The 15,790-nt window shown below is 47.4% G+C and overlaps 1 protein-coding gene across 6 annotated transcripts in view; it reads right to left on the bottom strand.

Annotated features, from left to right (window-relative positions):
- UIMC1 (ubiquitin interaction motif containing 1) overlaps positions 1 to 15,790 on the bottom strand; it is a 40,096-nt gene that overhangs the window by 6,453 nt on the left and 17,853 nt on the right. For all 6 annotated transcript variants that reach the window (XM_064671864.1, XM_064671863.1, XM_064671867.1 and 3 more), the window contains exons 4-9: positions 15,533 to 15,657; positions 14,044 to 15,198; positions 10,423 to 10,487; positions 7,850 to 7,938; positions 6,847 to 6,926; positions 3,419 to 3,587 (exon numbers count right to left, since the gene is read on the bottom strand). In XM_064671864.1, the coding sequence (XP_064527934.1) occupies positions 3,419 to 3,587; positions 6,847 to 6,926; positions 7,850 to 7,938; positions 10,423 to 10,487; positions 14,044 to 15,198; positions 15,533 to 15,657 (1,683 nt within the window). The remainder of the gene's footprint in view (positions 1 to 3,418; positions 3,588 to 6,846; positions 6,927 to 7,849; positions 7,939 to 10,422; positions 10,488 to 14,043; positions 15,199 to 15,532; positions 15,658 to 15,790) is intronic.

Below are 15,790 nucleotides of genomic sequence, written 5' to 3'. Positions count from 1 at the left end.
CTGGTTGACAAGTCATCCTTGGCCTGTTTGGTTTCAACATGCACCCTGGGGGAGAGGAGCAAACCCTCCCCAGCATGACTCCACTGTCAGCCCAGCCCAGGCACCTCCTGGGGCTGCAAGGCCAGAGCCACTGAGCTCCTCGCTTTGCTGCTTGGCCCACCAGCTTCCTCCCTGTGCTTATTGCCAGCTGTGCCACTTCTGTGCAGGATCTTTTAGTGTCCAGCTCATGGCATCTTGTCCCTTCTCAGAAGCCATCCAGCTTCCTCTACATCCATTCCCTTACTCTTTCTGCTGTATTAGTGCCACTTCTACTGATGTCAGGAGCTTTTTAACAACACCAGTGCTGCTGCTGAAGACTGACAGCTGCACTACACTGCATTTGAGCCTTTGGGAGGAAGGGATATACCGAATCTTCATCTCCCTGAGCTCACTTGGGAAACGAGATGTCAGATGCATGTAGATGGAGGGTAAGAGGCATCAAGTATGTCACAAAGCTTGAGAGTATTTGCTGTACTCAGCAGCAGCCAAGACTAGCTTCCAGGGTGAAACCAGCAGATTCCTGTGTTGGCAGCAGCAGCAGGCAATGGATATGGTGGCTCCAGCAGAGCCCTCTCACACAGCCCTTCTCACACAAGTGAGCCCTTCAGTTGAGTGCATGAAGAAAGAGGGAGCTGGCACAGCACTTCCACAGATCCACTTGTTCGTTTGGAATTAACACCAGTCACTGAGCTGGAAAACCAGGACCTGAACCTTCCCCAGCCTGGTACAGGGGCTAACACAACAGCAGGCTCTTCTTTTTTATTTACTCAGATCACAGGAAAATGGAAATTCATGACCAGATTTCATACTGCCCAGGTGTTTGGTGGTCTGGGCATCCAGCCAGGGTGTCCATGTGTGTAGGGAAAGTGACTGTAACTCATCTTGCCCAGCTAACTCATTTGAAAATCTGTCCTTAGATATCAACCAGGCTGAGCTGGTCTCCCGAGACCTAACACCAAGAGACTTTGGTGCATGATTAGAAGAGGGAAGAAGAGAAGTAAAACCAGCAAGAACCCATCCTTTTGTAATATTAAAATGAAAACCACTGACAGCTGTAGTTTGCAGAACTGCATAATCTGCAATTCTAGAGACATCGGGAGTAAGTCCAATTAATAAATCTGAAGACAGACTAGGAACCCCTGACCCAGTGCACCAAAGGAAAATTGAAGCAGTCTTTTCTTAACAGATCAGGACATGGCTTAGAGTAGTGAACTCTGATTTCTTCTCACATGAGGCTGTTGCTGTGCTCTTGAGGAAGCCAGCAGCCAGCCAAGAGCACACAGTGCTGCAGCAGTACAGAACAGCTTCTGGACCCACACAGGAGCTGGCATTTGCCTCAGAAGACAATTCTCTCACCTCTTTTTTTCTCCCCATGCTTTAGCTTTACCTGTGGATTTTGTGCTAGCAATGGATGCCAAGGTAACAGCCCTGGAAACAGAGTTCTTTTGTACCTGCACAGCTGTGCCAGGCTACTGTGTGGCCTCTGCTCAGAGCTGAACATCCCCCCTCCCTATTCAACCCAAAATCCAATGATCAGCCCGTCAGCTGAGACCCCTCTGGGTGACTCTCACCTTCCAACAGATGCTGGGAATTGGCCCAAGATGCCCTGTGACCCAGAGCCCCACAAGCAAGCACAGGATTCTGCCCAAGCCCTGAAAGCCCATGGTCCTTCAAAGAGTCTGGGTGCAAACAACACAGGTGTCATAGACTGCTATGGATAATAGAGCCTGGTCTCTACAGGGAAAATACCAAAATAGCTGGCGATAGAAAACCCAAATTATTGTGATTTTGTCCCAAACCCATTGCTCTGCTTACAGCCATTATTGCAGAGCAAAATCCCTTTTATTCCAGGTTGGTTTTCTTATGGGGGGATTGTTTTGAACAAGCCAGAACAGCACAGTAGCAATTACAAAATAACTACCCTTACAAACATCCCCAAGGAGACCAGTCTGGAGCAGAGTGAAGAGGCCAGCCTTGAACTCTGTCCTGCTGAAAGCCAACACCAAAGGGAAGAACAAATTCCCTCACACTGCCAAGAATTCAAAGCTTTTTCCTGATCACAGTCAGGATTCCCCAGGATCAATGGAAATGCTCACAGTCCAGCCACACCAGGGACCTAAATACCACAGGGCCAAAGACGTTCCTGCTAAAAGGCATACTAAAATTCTGCTCCATTTTGTAGCATGGATAACACCTTTATCAGTGTTGAGGATAGAACTGTGATAATTTGTGATTTGCCTGAGCCAAATGCTTTGCATTAGTAGCAGGGCTGTGCCTACAGAGAGAACTTCCCACCAAAATTAAGCACCAGCCAGTATCAGCCACTACTCTGGCTCCTGTTATCTTGACAGGACCCATGTCACATCCCCAAAGATTTAGAATAACAGGGACCTTGTTCAGGAACTACATCAACTCTGCATTAAGATTACATGGTGAAACTTCCTCCTACTAGAGGAATGCAGAAGTTACAGTTCTTGTACTAGCTCTGATTTGCTCAAATTGTTTAAACATCATAGATTTAGGTTGCATGTAATAACCCAGAATATAACTGAAAATTATATATTCACAACCTGAAAAGTTAATCTTATTACAAGCTACTACTTTGATATTATGTGACATTGTGCTAACATAGATTTTACATTTCAAGCGCAGCTAAAACATAACTTACTGAATATGTTGATAACCAACCAGTGTATTTGTTCACTTAAGCTCTACAAAGGTTGGCTATGGAAACCTGATATAAAAAAGACTGCAAAGAGGATTAATACGGGCATTCTGACCGTGCTTCTACACCTCACTCTTCAAATGAAGGAGAAAAATCCACACTCCCAGATTGATAGTTATCATTTTGCAATTTTAGTGGAACAAGAGGGAAACTTTTCTGCAATCTCTGCCACCCGAACAAGCCATTTTAGTACATACAAATGTCAGACTCCATGCAGAGCACAGGCCATGCTTGGAGGGGTACAGAACATTTTTCCTTCTCAAGAGCCCTGAAGGACACAAGACTTCCATTTCCTATCACTGCCACATTCTCTGCAGGTCCTCAGCAAAACACACAATAGACACGTCTTATGAGAACTGCTTGAAGCATCCAGGACTAGATCCTGGGGCAATATTCAGGAGCTGATAATGTGGTAAATTGTTGTGCGAAGTCAATCAGAGATGTCTCTGTACAGGAAGTGCTGGAAACACCAGAGCCTCTGAATAACACTCTCCTGAACAGCCTGGAGATAGAATAAGGCAGAGCAAACCTTCCCTACACATTATGCACCAAATATCCCAAGAAGAACAAGACTGCAGCACCTGTCTGCCAAGTAACAGTAGGGAAGGGGGACGAGCACAAGGAGCAAACACTTGCAAGTAACACTTGGCAGACCTGGAGTGTCCCTGCCAGCCTCTGCTCCCACGATGCCGTTGCAGTACATGGCATGGAGCTCGATCTCTGCAGCTGGAAAGCTGTGATCACACAGCGGGCACGACACATGGGCAGCGGCTGTAGGACTGCGCTTGGACACAGTCCCACCAGCATCCTCATCTCCACCAACCTAAGGAAGAAGAAGAAGAAAAATTAGCCAGATAGTGATGTTTCTCTTTTTTTGCTAGGTGCAGAGCTCCATGTTGTCTGGTAGCTACTCACCCTGCCACAGACTCAGTTTTTCTAGGAAAGTTTTATTCTTCCTCCATCACATAGGGGTCAGAAATAAGACCACTGGCTGAGTAAACGGCACTGCACTAACAACTAATTCTTCTTGCAAAGGCAACATGTCCTTCTGAATCGTGGTGAAACCTCTCTGCACAGCCATGCACACCATTTAAGGCAAACATCACCTGTACTACCATGGAAAAATGGTAAGGCTTCCATTAATCAGGAAAGCTCAGAAGCGAAACTGATGGAAAATTCATGGGGCAAAGCAAGAGTTCAACACCTGACTTGTGCTCATCAGTTTCTGGACACGATCCACGCTACACAGGCAGCACTGTCTGGGAACACAGCTTCCCCCAGGATGAAAGGAGGCTGCTGTGGTCTTAGGGAGCAAGGAGAGATCACTGGAAGCTCCTCCTCTGTAGAGGAGGTGGCTGGAGCAATTATAAGAGGGGACACCGATCAAGGAGAGAGGCAATACCATTGAAAATTCGTGTCACAAAATTACCAGCAGAGGCTTTTTGCCAGGGCAGAATGTCACAGCTCGTGTATGTTCTCAGGGTGCCATTACCACTTACTGACACCCTCTTTTTGCATTGGTCACACAGCTGCAAAGGTGATCCACTACCCACCCACGGAGATCTAGCCTGCTCCCTATGCTACTGACATTCCCAAATGCAGCAGACTGCAGCCATCTCACTCATAACTACATCTCTGCTTAGTCAGGCTTGCTGCAAGATTTTTTCACATTTAAGAAAGAACCTTTCCCTCCCTGCAATGATTAAAAAAAGCTACTTAAATATTACCCGTGTAGAAAAAAAACTATAGGAAAATAATATGGAAGGGGTTTCTGTTTAGAGCTAAGCAGTGACATGTAGACAGTGTGCAGCAAAACTGCCGTGTGCTTTCCTCCAACAGTATCATTTCAGGGAAGCAGTAATTGGGGTCAGCCAAGATGCTCCGTGCCACTGGAGCGCTTTGTCGTATTACTCGGTTTATTACTTCCTTTTCCAAATTGGGATCTGATTCTGGGTTTTATGTCCTAAAGGGAAGGAGGCTGTTTTTGTTGACTCCGAGGAGCTATGTCAAAAATTGCAGGACTGGGCCTTAAACTGAGATTCCGACTCATGGAATGCATTTCTGCCAGATACCAGCTACAGCACCAAGCCCCAGGAACATCTCTTTCATTCCCAGAGAGGCTCTCTGCCCTGGATTTCTGTGGAGGAGTTGCCACAAGAGTTCCTCCAGACGAACACAAGCTGCTCAAGTACATCACTTACAGCATTAGCGCTCGTACCCCTCTCTCACATCTCAGTGTCACTGCATCGTGTGAATTCCTCACTGTGGGGCATCACACACAAGAGCCATAAAAAACAAGATGTGTCAAATATGAATGATCAAATCAAACCTGCACTATCCCAGTCAGACAACACACGTAAAAAATATGATGGGAAAAGCAGCAGGCACTGCTCCTTCTAGCTGCCTTTTTTAAAGCAATCTTAGGAGATCACCGGTTCTACACACCCTGCCCGCCTACATTCGATGGTAAATTACTAATTTTAAATGGAAATGCAACATTCTGTAACAAAAGACACCACAGTTCCAAAACTGCTTGTACAAAACCTTGCTGTAACAGTCTGGAAAACCTCAACTGCAGAACCAATCACCCCTGTCAGAGGCAGAGACAGTTGCCTCTGCTCTTTAGCAGAGGAAATTGCCTACAAGATATAGTACTTGCAGCCAACAGCCAGCCAAAAGCAATGCTAGAGGCTGAGCTCAACAACAAGACTCCTGTGTCCTGGCTCAGCATCTGCTAGGAAGAAGCCAGTCCCAGTGGTCTAGGCTCAGCTCATGCAAACTGCTGATGCCATGGTAGCTGTTTCTGCTGTCTTCCTGGAGGGCTGCGGGCTCCGGACCAGGACCTGCTGCCAGCCATAATGTTGTCAAACAATCCCTAGGAACCTGCTCCCCACCACTTTGCTGATCACCTTGTGCCATCCAGGCAGAGGTGTGAGACCCAGGGCACCTTCTGCAGAGCACAAGGGACAGGACAGAGTCCTGGCCACAGCCAAATGGGTCACAAACGTGCTTCGGTGGCCAGCCCAGGATCAACCCTCTCCCTGCTGCAGTCCCTAATTGACTGAGCAGTGCTTGGAGATACCTGCAGAATGAAAGGCACACGAGAGCAGAAGATGGTTTATTAAGAGGCCTGTGAGAATGAGGAGCTGCAGACATGCTGTACAAGCTGCAAACTCCCAGAATGAGCTTTCCACAAATGAGTCCTCTTGTCAAGAGCTGTACGATTCTGTATCCATGTACCCTGCCAGAGGAGTACTTGGCAACCCCTTTGATATCGCTCTCTAAATTAATAGACAAAGGGAGTTTTATCAGAAGCAGGAACTGAAGTCAGGTGTTGGTACAGTGACAGCTGCAAAGCAATTGCTGTGCAGGTGTGACAACGCAGGGAAAGGAGCTGCACACAGAGCACATCTGCAGTGAGAGGTAAGAGGATGGCCCTGCCACTGAATTACTATTGCTATCAACTATTACTGCACAGAAAGCAACATTCTCGGCTCAGGACACTCTGCTTGGCCTGCAAACCACCACCAGCCCTCAACACTTTAAGGACATCTTTATCCCAGTCCAGTCTTTGGGTGAAGCTCTCTTCTTAGCCTTTTGGAGATGGTCTGTTGGAGAGCAAACACTGGAATTCAGAGGATTGTAACAGGGAAAAGCATGTCACAACAAGAGTGACTGAGGTTTCCTAGGACACCCCTCACAGCTCCTGGGGTCTCTCTGCATCACTGAGCATCACAGCACTGTACCCCTGAACATGGGCAAGCTACAGCCCTGCCACCCACGCTGATGGCATCCTCCAGCACAGCAGTGTAAGGGTACAAAAGAATGGGCTGGAATTGATAACAGCTCTCCAGCTATAGGACTGAAAGGCTCCAAGCAGCTGCATGCAGTTCCCAGCCAAAAGGGACTGGAGATATGAAGCAGAGGAGAAAAGCAAAGCGGGAACTGTTTGTTGAGGATCCAAACAGCAGAAGTCCAAGCTCCCAGCCACCCAAGGGGAAATGCCAGCACAGCTCAGCTGAACCAGGGTCTAGAAGGTAGGACTGGAAACAGAACCCTTCCCAAACTTCCAGCTCTTTTACCTGCATAGGTGCATCTCTGCTGTCTGAGCAGAGCTCTTCTCTCTCCTCCTCAACAGCTTCCAATGGGCTCGTTTGTGTCTCTGCAGAAAAACACCTCCATGTCAGCACGGGTTTGCAGCCCCCAAACTACCTCCTCATTTCTTGATGTAACTTAGCCCTTAACGCTTCTTCACACAGTTTTCACAGTTTCAAAACATTTTTTAGACTTGCCACAAATGTTATCAGACAATGTGCAACAACACAGCCAGATGAGGGGTTAAAGTCACAGCATGGTGGTGTGAGGACAAAGCCACCACAGCTTTGCAGCTTCATGGGGAGTGAGATTAGACACAGGGAAAGTGCGTGGGACACTTGCTGGGATGGAGACAAAGCAAGAATAGAGCTGCTCTCGCATCAAGACAAGCAGAGCTCCTGTTCTGTGGTCTGCCTTGCAGTTGCACCATCTTTAGACCTCCACATCTTCCTTAGCAACAAAATATGCCACCAAGCACCACCATGACCTCTCCTGCTATGGCTGCTTGTGAACAGGAACAGTCCATTCATTAATTTTCTCACTTAAAACGCTGGACTGGAAAACCTCAAACATGGTAGGAGAGACCGAGGAAGAAAAAGTCACTGGTCCAAAACATGTTTAATTAATGTAAGACAGCTCTCACGCTTTGCACATTATCTTGACACTGAAAAATCTGAAAATATGATTGCAATGCAGAGACCACTCCTGACACCTTGTTTTGAGTGAGCCCTCCATGCTGACGCACATTTTCATGCCTCTTCAGCAGCAAGTCCCCAACAAACCCTGTCACAGAATTGTTTTAGAGGAAGTGGGTCCAAAACTAGGGGATCAAACTACATTACCTGGATAATTTTAGCCCTGACAAATGGAGAAGGGAAAGAAATCTTTCCCTTTTTGTTCAAGTAACTTGAAAATTCTCTTCTTTCCTCTGAATTCCATAAGTGTGCAACTTTCAGTACAAAATTCATAACATTCTCAAGTGCCTTTTACCTGGGCAAACAGAGATCTCTTCTTCAGCAGAGTTTTCTGTGGCAATATCTGGACTCCTTTTACTGCCAAGTGGGGTCATCGTGGAGATGCTGTTCAAAATATAAATATATTATGAATCTCCAGTCCAATAGGTGTGAGTGCCACACCTGCTTGTCTCACACAGTTCAGAACAGCAGATGATGCCATAATTTTCAAGTGGTCAGTATGATTCTGACAGCCAGAAATGACCAGGATAACAGGAAAATATGGATCTAAAATGCCATCCTAAGCAAACACCCCAAAGGGAACATTTTTTTCTTCTAGAAACCCTTGACAAAAAGGCAGAAAGGGTCACTATCTCTTGTCAGGGGAGCAAAACTACCTGCTCACAACTGTGTGACTCTCTGTGGGAGAAGACTTGGGAGTTGTGCAGGTAGCAGCACTGTGCCTCTTTTTGCCTGGGGAAGGAAATCCTCACAGAGGAAAGACAGACCTGCTTTATCCCACATTATCCTCTCTCTCCTCACACTGTTCATTTTCTCCCTTATCCCTGTGCACAGCAGCCAGAAGCAGCACGGATGTGATACAAGGCATTTTCCTTGCAGCAAAATCCTTACAGCATTAGGGTGATGGTTCCTTGGAGCAGCACCGGGCATCGCTCCTCTCATTTTGACCTTTGGATTCCTCCCTTTTTTTTCTCCCCCCTCACTGTACAGTGTCTTTCCAAACCAGGCAGGCATTGCTGAGGAAGTCTAGCACCCATGCTGATACACTCCACGCCTTGCGTGGTTTTCTGATTAGTCTGATCAAGTATGCAAGAACACACTTTAAAAACATGAATCCCCACACTGACAAACAGAAGATTTATTAAGCTCAACCACAGGCCTTAGAGAGGAGAGAACAGCCACTGCTGATTTATGATAAATAACAAAATTCTGATAGGAAATCACAAGTGGCTTTTCTCTCTAAATAAAGCATCTCAAAGCATTTGTTATGAATCCAGGCTGAGCATGTTTTACTCTGTGTCTAACATCAGGGCTCTCTTCAAAAGAACTCACACAAAACAACTTGCTATGACATTTATAAAATGGGCTAATCAATTTGAAGTCAAACCACATTTCTTGCTACACCAACTATCTCTTGGTAACAAAGCCTATAATCATTTATTAAAACCCCAATCTTCCATGCTCCATACAAAGAGTAAAACAAGCAGGGAGAGCGGCCCACAGAAAGCAAAGCAGCCTCTTCCCAGGGCTGGCACTTCCTAAACTGCTCCACTCCCTCCAGACAGCTCAGAGCCGTGTTTTCCTATTAAGTGAGGCTGAGGCCAGCCGGTCAGGGTGCCTGAGCCCTACCCGAGAGAGGTCTGTGCTGGCAAATTACCAGGAGCCAGATGGCAACGCTTAATGTGCACAGAACTGCAAAGACTGCAGCCATTTCTTGCTTTCCTGCAGATGTTCCAGCTGCCCGAGGAGGGAGCGCTGAATCCAGGTGCATCCCACCCCAAGGCAGGCAGCTCCTGGGTGGCTTGGGGAATGTCCCAGACTAACCCCATCAGCTACACCAAAGGAACGAGGTCCCTCTCTTTCTATATCCTCCATATCCTGGCCTCTCCTGCCCTAAGCAGGCGGGAGGCCAGCGCTGCAGAGCACACACCTCGCTGCCTTCTACGCAAGCTCAGATCTCAGCTGTCACAAACTCATCAGCCTCAGCAGCAGTGGCAGCTGCAGTTCCTCCTGCTCCCCAAGGCAGGTTTTAAGCTTGTTAGAAAGGTGCAAGCAAGAGGGATTTTCATACTCTGCATATTGATAATAACTGTTCAGGCCAAATGCTGTTAGATCAGAGAAAAGTTGGCAGTTTTGTTCCAAAGCAGGTTTAAATTATAAAACCCAGCAAATTAAAAACATGACATTATCTGGCCTCTCTTGTAACTTGCTCCCTAAATCGTCTCCCATTTGTCCTTCTTCTCCACAGTCTTTGCTTGAGAATTGCATCCCACAGGAAGGAGAAGGAAAAAAAAAAAACAAGACGAGTAGGCTTAAATCTGAAGAAAATCATGTTGACTTGTCCCACACCTGTCATCTGCTGAAGTGGCTTTTCTGGAGCACTGCACTCTATCTTTGGCTGATAGGCAGTGCCGTCTGGCTTCCTCTTCCCTGCTTTCCTCTTCAGCAGTAAGGCAGGAACATAAAAATACACACAGAAATCCAGTAAACCCTCCACCATGCTGCCTATGCTCCTTCCCCGATAGACACGCGATGGCATTGCTGTAACTCACCTTCAGCTCCCCCCCCCACCCCCAGAGCTGTACTGCACTGTGTTACAGGAGTTTCAGAGGGCAAGGAGCAAGTCCTCCAACTTGTACGAGGATGCACTTGCACATCTTATAAATTAACTGAGCCTTTCTCCCCAGTTGTGCCTCACCTCTCTCCCACGCTGCTCCAAAGCCAGGGATATCTAACAGCAGTGGCTGCAGAAGCCTTTCCAGCAAGCCCTGCAGCAAGCCACAGTGGGATTGCACCCTAAAATACTCCAAGGAGAGTGAAAGAGCCCATATCACTGTGAGCCCCACACTCAGAAATTATCCTACTCACCTCTGTGCAATTTGCATCGGCTCCCCTTCTTCATGTGCATCCTCTGCAGGCAGCACCTGGGAGGGCTGGAAAAGAAAATTCTGATGTCATATAAAACAATATGCACAGATGACAGAGGTCTGCTGGGTCATCAGATTCTGTCCATGACACTGCACCCACTCTGCTGTATATTTTTATTTGAAAATGCCTCAGTATCCATCCGGAACGACTCAGCTTTTTCCCTCCATCCCTCTTTTTGGGAAGGTGTTTCAGCAGCTGCCTGAAATAAAGCCAGGCAGTACTTTTTGTTACCTTGCTGCCTAGACATGTTCCTGGACAGTCCCAGGACTGTCAACCCATTCCAGCACTGTCCATCTCCTTCCATGCTCTCTGCCTGTTCTAAGCATCCACCTCAATGTACTTGTAGGCAGCAACCATAGCTCTCCTCCATCTCCACCCGTGCTGAGCTAAACAATCCAAGGTTTTTAGTGTTCCCTGCACTCCCCCAGGTATCCTAGCAGCCCTCACCTACTCAACTTTAAAACCTGTTTTCTTGAGCTGGGATGACCTGATCAACTGGTACAGCTGGTGTTTGACTTTTCTGAAATTTCCTAGAAATAAAATCCGCTGCGTTTTTCTTGCCTGCAAAATCAGTTGTCCCATCAAAGAGAGGGAACAGATTAACCTGCACAATCTACAGCTGGTAAATCTGTGTGCATTTTATCCCATTTTTCATTTAGCTCTACGACTCCACTTATTCTTTCCTTTAAAATTTGTTCAAAAGCCTTATGCACTGCTGAGGTCAGGGTAACATGCCAGTTATTACCCAGATCCCTTTCTTCTTCTGCAGTGTACACGTTACACTCGCCATCCTCTAATCAGGTGGAATTACAACAGTTTATTAGCAGTCCTTGCTGTCAGTTCTCATGCTAGTTCTCACAGAAGGGTTTTCCACTCCCTTCCTTGAGTCTATCAAACTCTCCAAGTTCAATTTCCACCATAGGTTTCAGTTTCGATCAGCTCCACTCCTGGATGGCTGATGTACTTCCCCAGCAAGCCCCAAATCAAGGCCTCCTGTCAGATTTCCCTAATGTGATTCCAACCCCCAAATATTCTGTTTTGTTTATGCTGTTCTTTACTTCTTTGCAGCCCAATTCACCATTAACATAAAATACCATACCTCCTCCTTTATTTTTATTTCTCTTTGTCCTGAACTGTGCATATGTTAACAATGCTTCTGCCCTGGTCACGAACATTGGTCCATGCTTCTGGTTTTCCCAAGTACATCTGTTATAAAATATGGCACTAATTCAGGTCACCAGACTCTAAATCTCCAGAATTGTGCCTTTTCCCTCTGAATCTTTTAAAGACCAAGAGTCCCCTAACCTTATTTGAAAGGCTCTGAAGGAATTGATTCTATTAGCGCTGAAGTTTGTTAGTGCAGGTTCACGGGCTGTGAGATCTTCCGACAACCAGGATTTGCTTTGTGCAAACATCCCTTGGCTGCGGGAGACAGTGGCAGCAGTCAGCTGCTGGCAGGGTGGAAGGTCTGTGCCTGCCCCAGGTGAGGTTTTCAGGGCAGGGGCACAGGCAGCCTCCCTCAAGCACATCATTTGCACCTTCATTTCACTGGTATAACACATAGCATGAGGCCTTTTTAAGGACAGATTTGAGTCCTTTTCAAGGACAGATTTGAGTCCTTTTCAAGGACGATTTCTAACCTTGGCACAGCCTAAAATCTCCCACTAGCCCCCCCAGCAAAGCAGCCCTGGTGGCACTGAGGGAGCCTCCGGGCAGCACAGGCAGCAAAGGGTCTCCAAGCGATGCAGCACGTCGGAGACTCGACTGCTCTGGGCCCCTCCTTTGTCACTGCCGATGGAATTGTATTTGATAGAAGGAAAAAAATGGAGACAAGGCACAAGCAAACATCAAACATATCGATTTTGCAAGTAAATCACCTGCTCTGGCCTCAGTGTGTGACTGCACAGAAGCGAGAGAAGGGAGCAACCTCTCATGCTGGGTGTGATAAGGCAGATGAAAGGGCATTTAGAAATAATTTTCTCTTGTGTAAAAAAAAGACTGGCAAATTTTGGGCTAGGGTTGAAATTTTTTAAGTCTACTGCCCCTCCCCCTTCCTTATTTTTTCACCTTAAAAATATTCAGAAAGGCTACATCTACACACAGGTTATGGCTCTGAGAGAGCTCTCATGGTCAAGATGAGTACAAGTTACCACTCAGCACCGCTAAAACCTCTTTTCTCCCCAAGAATTAATTAGGTATTAGGATTAAACAGATAATATTTTTAAAAATACACCACAATTTTCAATACTGATTAAAAGTTCACACCCTTCCCAGCTGCTGTATCTTTCCAAGGGCTTTAGTGTACACATCCATAGACCTCCAGTCACCCCAATCTTCCAGATTAATGACACCTCCCTTTCCAGAGGAAAAGCTACAGAAAAAAAAAAAAAGGCAGTTTGCTTTAAGAACCTCTGAGGCCTTTTGTATCTATCCTAAAGAAATTAAAAAGGACACAAGTCAGTTCCTTTCCTCTGCAGATCACCTCTAAGGCTTGTTTAAATCTCCATCTGCTAAACTCGAGCCAAAGCACTGTCAGGAAAAGTCACATTTCAGCACAGGCTGCTCTGCTCTTTTTCTGCAACCAGAAAATGCAGACATGACGTTTTTCCTAAGTGTTCAATATTACAAGACAGAATATAAATATCACAAAACAAGTTAAGTATCTTTCTAACACCAGGGTAAATGATCAAATACACTTGAAAACAGGAACAACAGAGCCAAGGCTTCAGTCATAGAGAAGATAAAGTTATACAATGATCCGGGAGTGAAGTCATTATGAAAAATGAGGGTTGGAAAAGGCTGACACAAACCTAAAATACAGCAGTAATAAATACTTCATCTGACTAGCAATCTGTTTAAACTTAGCAGTGACAGAAAGCTGCCTTCCGCTCCAGCAGGAGAGCCCTGATGGAGACAGAGGCTGACATCTAGTGTCTACTAGACCCGAGCAGTGAGCCGAGAGAAGGTGCCCAACACCAGGACAAGGACAGCGAGCACCACTGCGGTGACACATCACCAGGGCAGGCAGAAGATGCCTGCGAGCAGGCAGAGCTCCTCACAGCCACAGGACCACGAAGGAAAAGAGAACTTCCAAGGGTGAAGCACGTACAGAGGCACAGGAGTGAGTAGGGGCAAACTGGAAAGGCTGTGCTGCAAGGACAAACCCACATTCTCTGACTGTGAAGGGAAATGCAGAGCTCCCCATGCAGCCAAGGGTTTATAAACTGGTTCACCAGAGCTGCTGGTGGTCAGACCACCTCTGTGCTCACTACCCTGACACACTGACAGGCTTCATCCTTCTGAGAAGGATCAGTTGGATGTGTCTGTCTCTGGTGCATTAACAATGACTGTCAGGCTGCATGATGGCCCCTACCGTGTGTGAGCTGGGTGACAGCCTGCACACTTCTCCCCCTTCCACAGTAAGTTGTGTGGCTAGGGAAGGAAGTCCCTAAATTTAAGAGGGACATTAAACAGCAGCACCTGCTTTGCAGAAGGGACTGAACTGTAAAACAGACTGAAGAGCAGGGCTGCTCAACCTCTGGTCAGTGGTGAGGCTCTTACCTGGCAGTAGCTGGTGGTTGGTTCATCATCAGAAGTGGAATTCTTCTCTTCTTCCATGCTGTGCCCTGGACTCTCTGCCTCCCTCCTCTTTGAAGGGTGGAGCCAGGTGATGCTTTCAGACTCCTGCCCCTCTGTATCTCCATCTTCCATACCATCAGCAACCCCGTTCTCCCTGCTTATCTCCTCTCCTTTCCCAAGCTCATTTTGGGTCAAGGAAGAACTGGGCACAACTGGGTTACCAAACTCCTTCTTATGCAGTAGCTGCCTCTGAGCCTGCTTCAGGCTCTTTTGGTAAACCTCCAGCTGACACAAGATGACTTTGGTGTACTGGTTAGGGTCCACCCCTTTGGGGCAGAAGGGGATGCCCCAGTAATAGTGCACTGTGTCTCTCGCCTCCTCTTGTTTGTGCCTCTCCTCTGCCGCAGTCAGCATGCAAAGATCCGGGGTACTGTCGGACGCCTCGTTCTGCTCTAGTTGCTCTGTGGAAACACAGACCTTGGCAGGGTGCCTGGGCTGTGAGGTGTGTTTGGTACCTGCCCCTCCACTGCTTCTCCTGGGGCTCTCACACTGTTCTGTGGTCCCACTCTTCCAGAGCGTGGTTGAGCTCCCGGCACCTGCTTCTCCCACAGAATGGCCAGTGCAGGGCAGGAGCTGCTCTTTTGGTTCGTGGCCTGTTGCTTCGGAGGAGCTGGAGGGGCTTGTGAACAATCTGCGAGGTGTCAGTCGCCAGGAGCCTGAAGCCACCCTGCCAAAGGTGGGACTCAATGAGATGAAGTCCTCTCTGAGAGTTCTTGGTAACATGTTACTCGAATCACTTTTTGCTGGTGAGGAAGACTTTTCACTTGACCTTGTCAAAGCCTGGTCCTTCCCCGGAGACACTATTATGCTGGATACTAGTGAGTTTTCAATGATTTCCTGGCTTAACCTCCTCAACACTACCCGGGGGCTCCGGGTGACATCCAACTGTCCACTCCCATCAGCTCTGGAGCTCTGTGAGTGGGAGCTGCACTCAGAGCGAGGGGTGTCAGGGCAAAGTGCCAGACCTCCCAGGATCTCAGAGCCTTCTTTCTCGGCGGGCTGGCTTTGGCCTCGTGCGCCCAGCGCGTCCTCTGACAACTGAGGAGTCACATCAGAGGAGTCTGAGGGCTGACAGCTCTGAAAAACAAAATGTTGGCTCTCCTAGAGGCGTGTTCTCTATCAGCACAGTACACCAAGGTCTCCCACAGGATGCTGGCAGCCATCATCCTGACTGCAGATGCCCCTACCCCAATCAGAACTGGGTACCCCAAAACAGCTAAGGTTGAAGTTTACATGTCCCTCTCACTAGGAGCAGTCCAGAGCAACTACTCCGTGACTGCTGTTGTTCCAGCTTGTGCTGGAAATAACTAGGCCTCCCGTAAAACCTTCTTTTGTGCAGCGTGGCAAAGCAAGCACAGAAAGCAGTGCTGCTGAAGAACCCTAGTAAGGCTCTTCACAGAAGCACACTTACGCTAAGGCTCTCAGCAATGGCCTTCCTCAAGAGCTCCTCCTCTTCCTCTTCCTGACAGTTCACTTGTCTGGCTTCTTGCTCACTCATTTTCAGGGCCAGTGCAAACTGTTCCTCTTCACTCATCTCTACAGCAGAAGAAATAGGATAATGTCAAGTCACAGCTGCAGATGTATGTAAACACCCAACATATATCCAACATGTTGGGAGAAACACGTAAGGGTCCCACCTCCCCAAGAGGAATGCAGAGCAAAACATCTA

This window comes from Pseudopipra pipra, chromosome 15, assembly GCF_036250125.1.
Source record: "Pseudopipra pipra isolate bDixPip1 chromosome 15, bDixPip1.hap1, whole genome shotgun sequence".
NCBI classification, from domain to species: Eukaryota; Metazoa; Chordata; class Aves; order Passeriformes; family Pipridae; genus Pseudopipra; species Pseudopipra pipra.
This window is presented reverse-complemented; position numbering and strand designations above follow the sequence as displayed.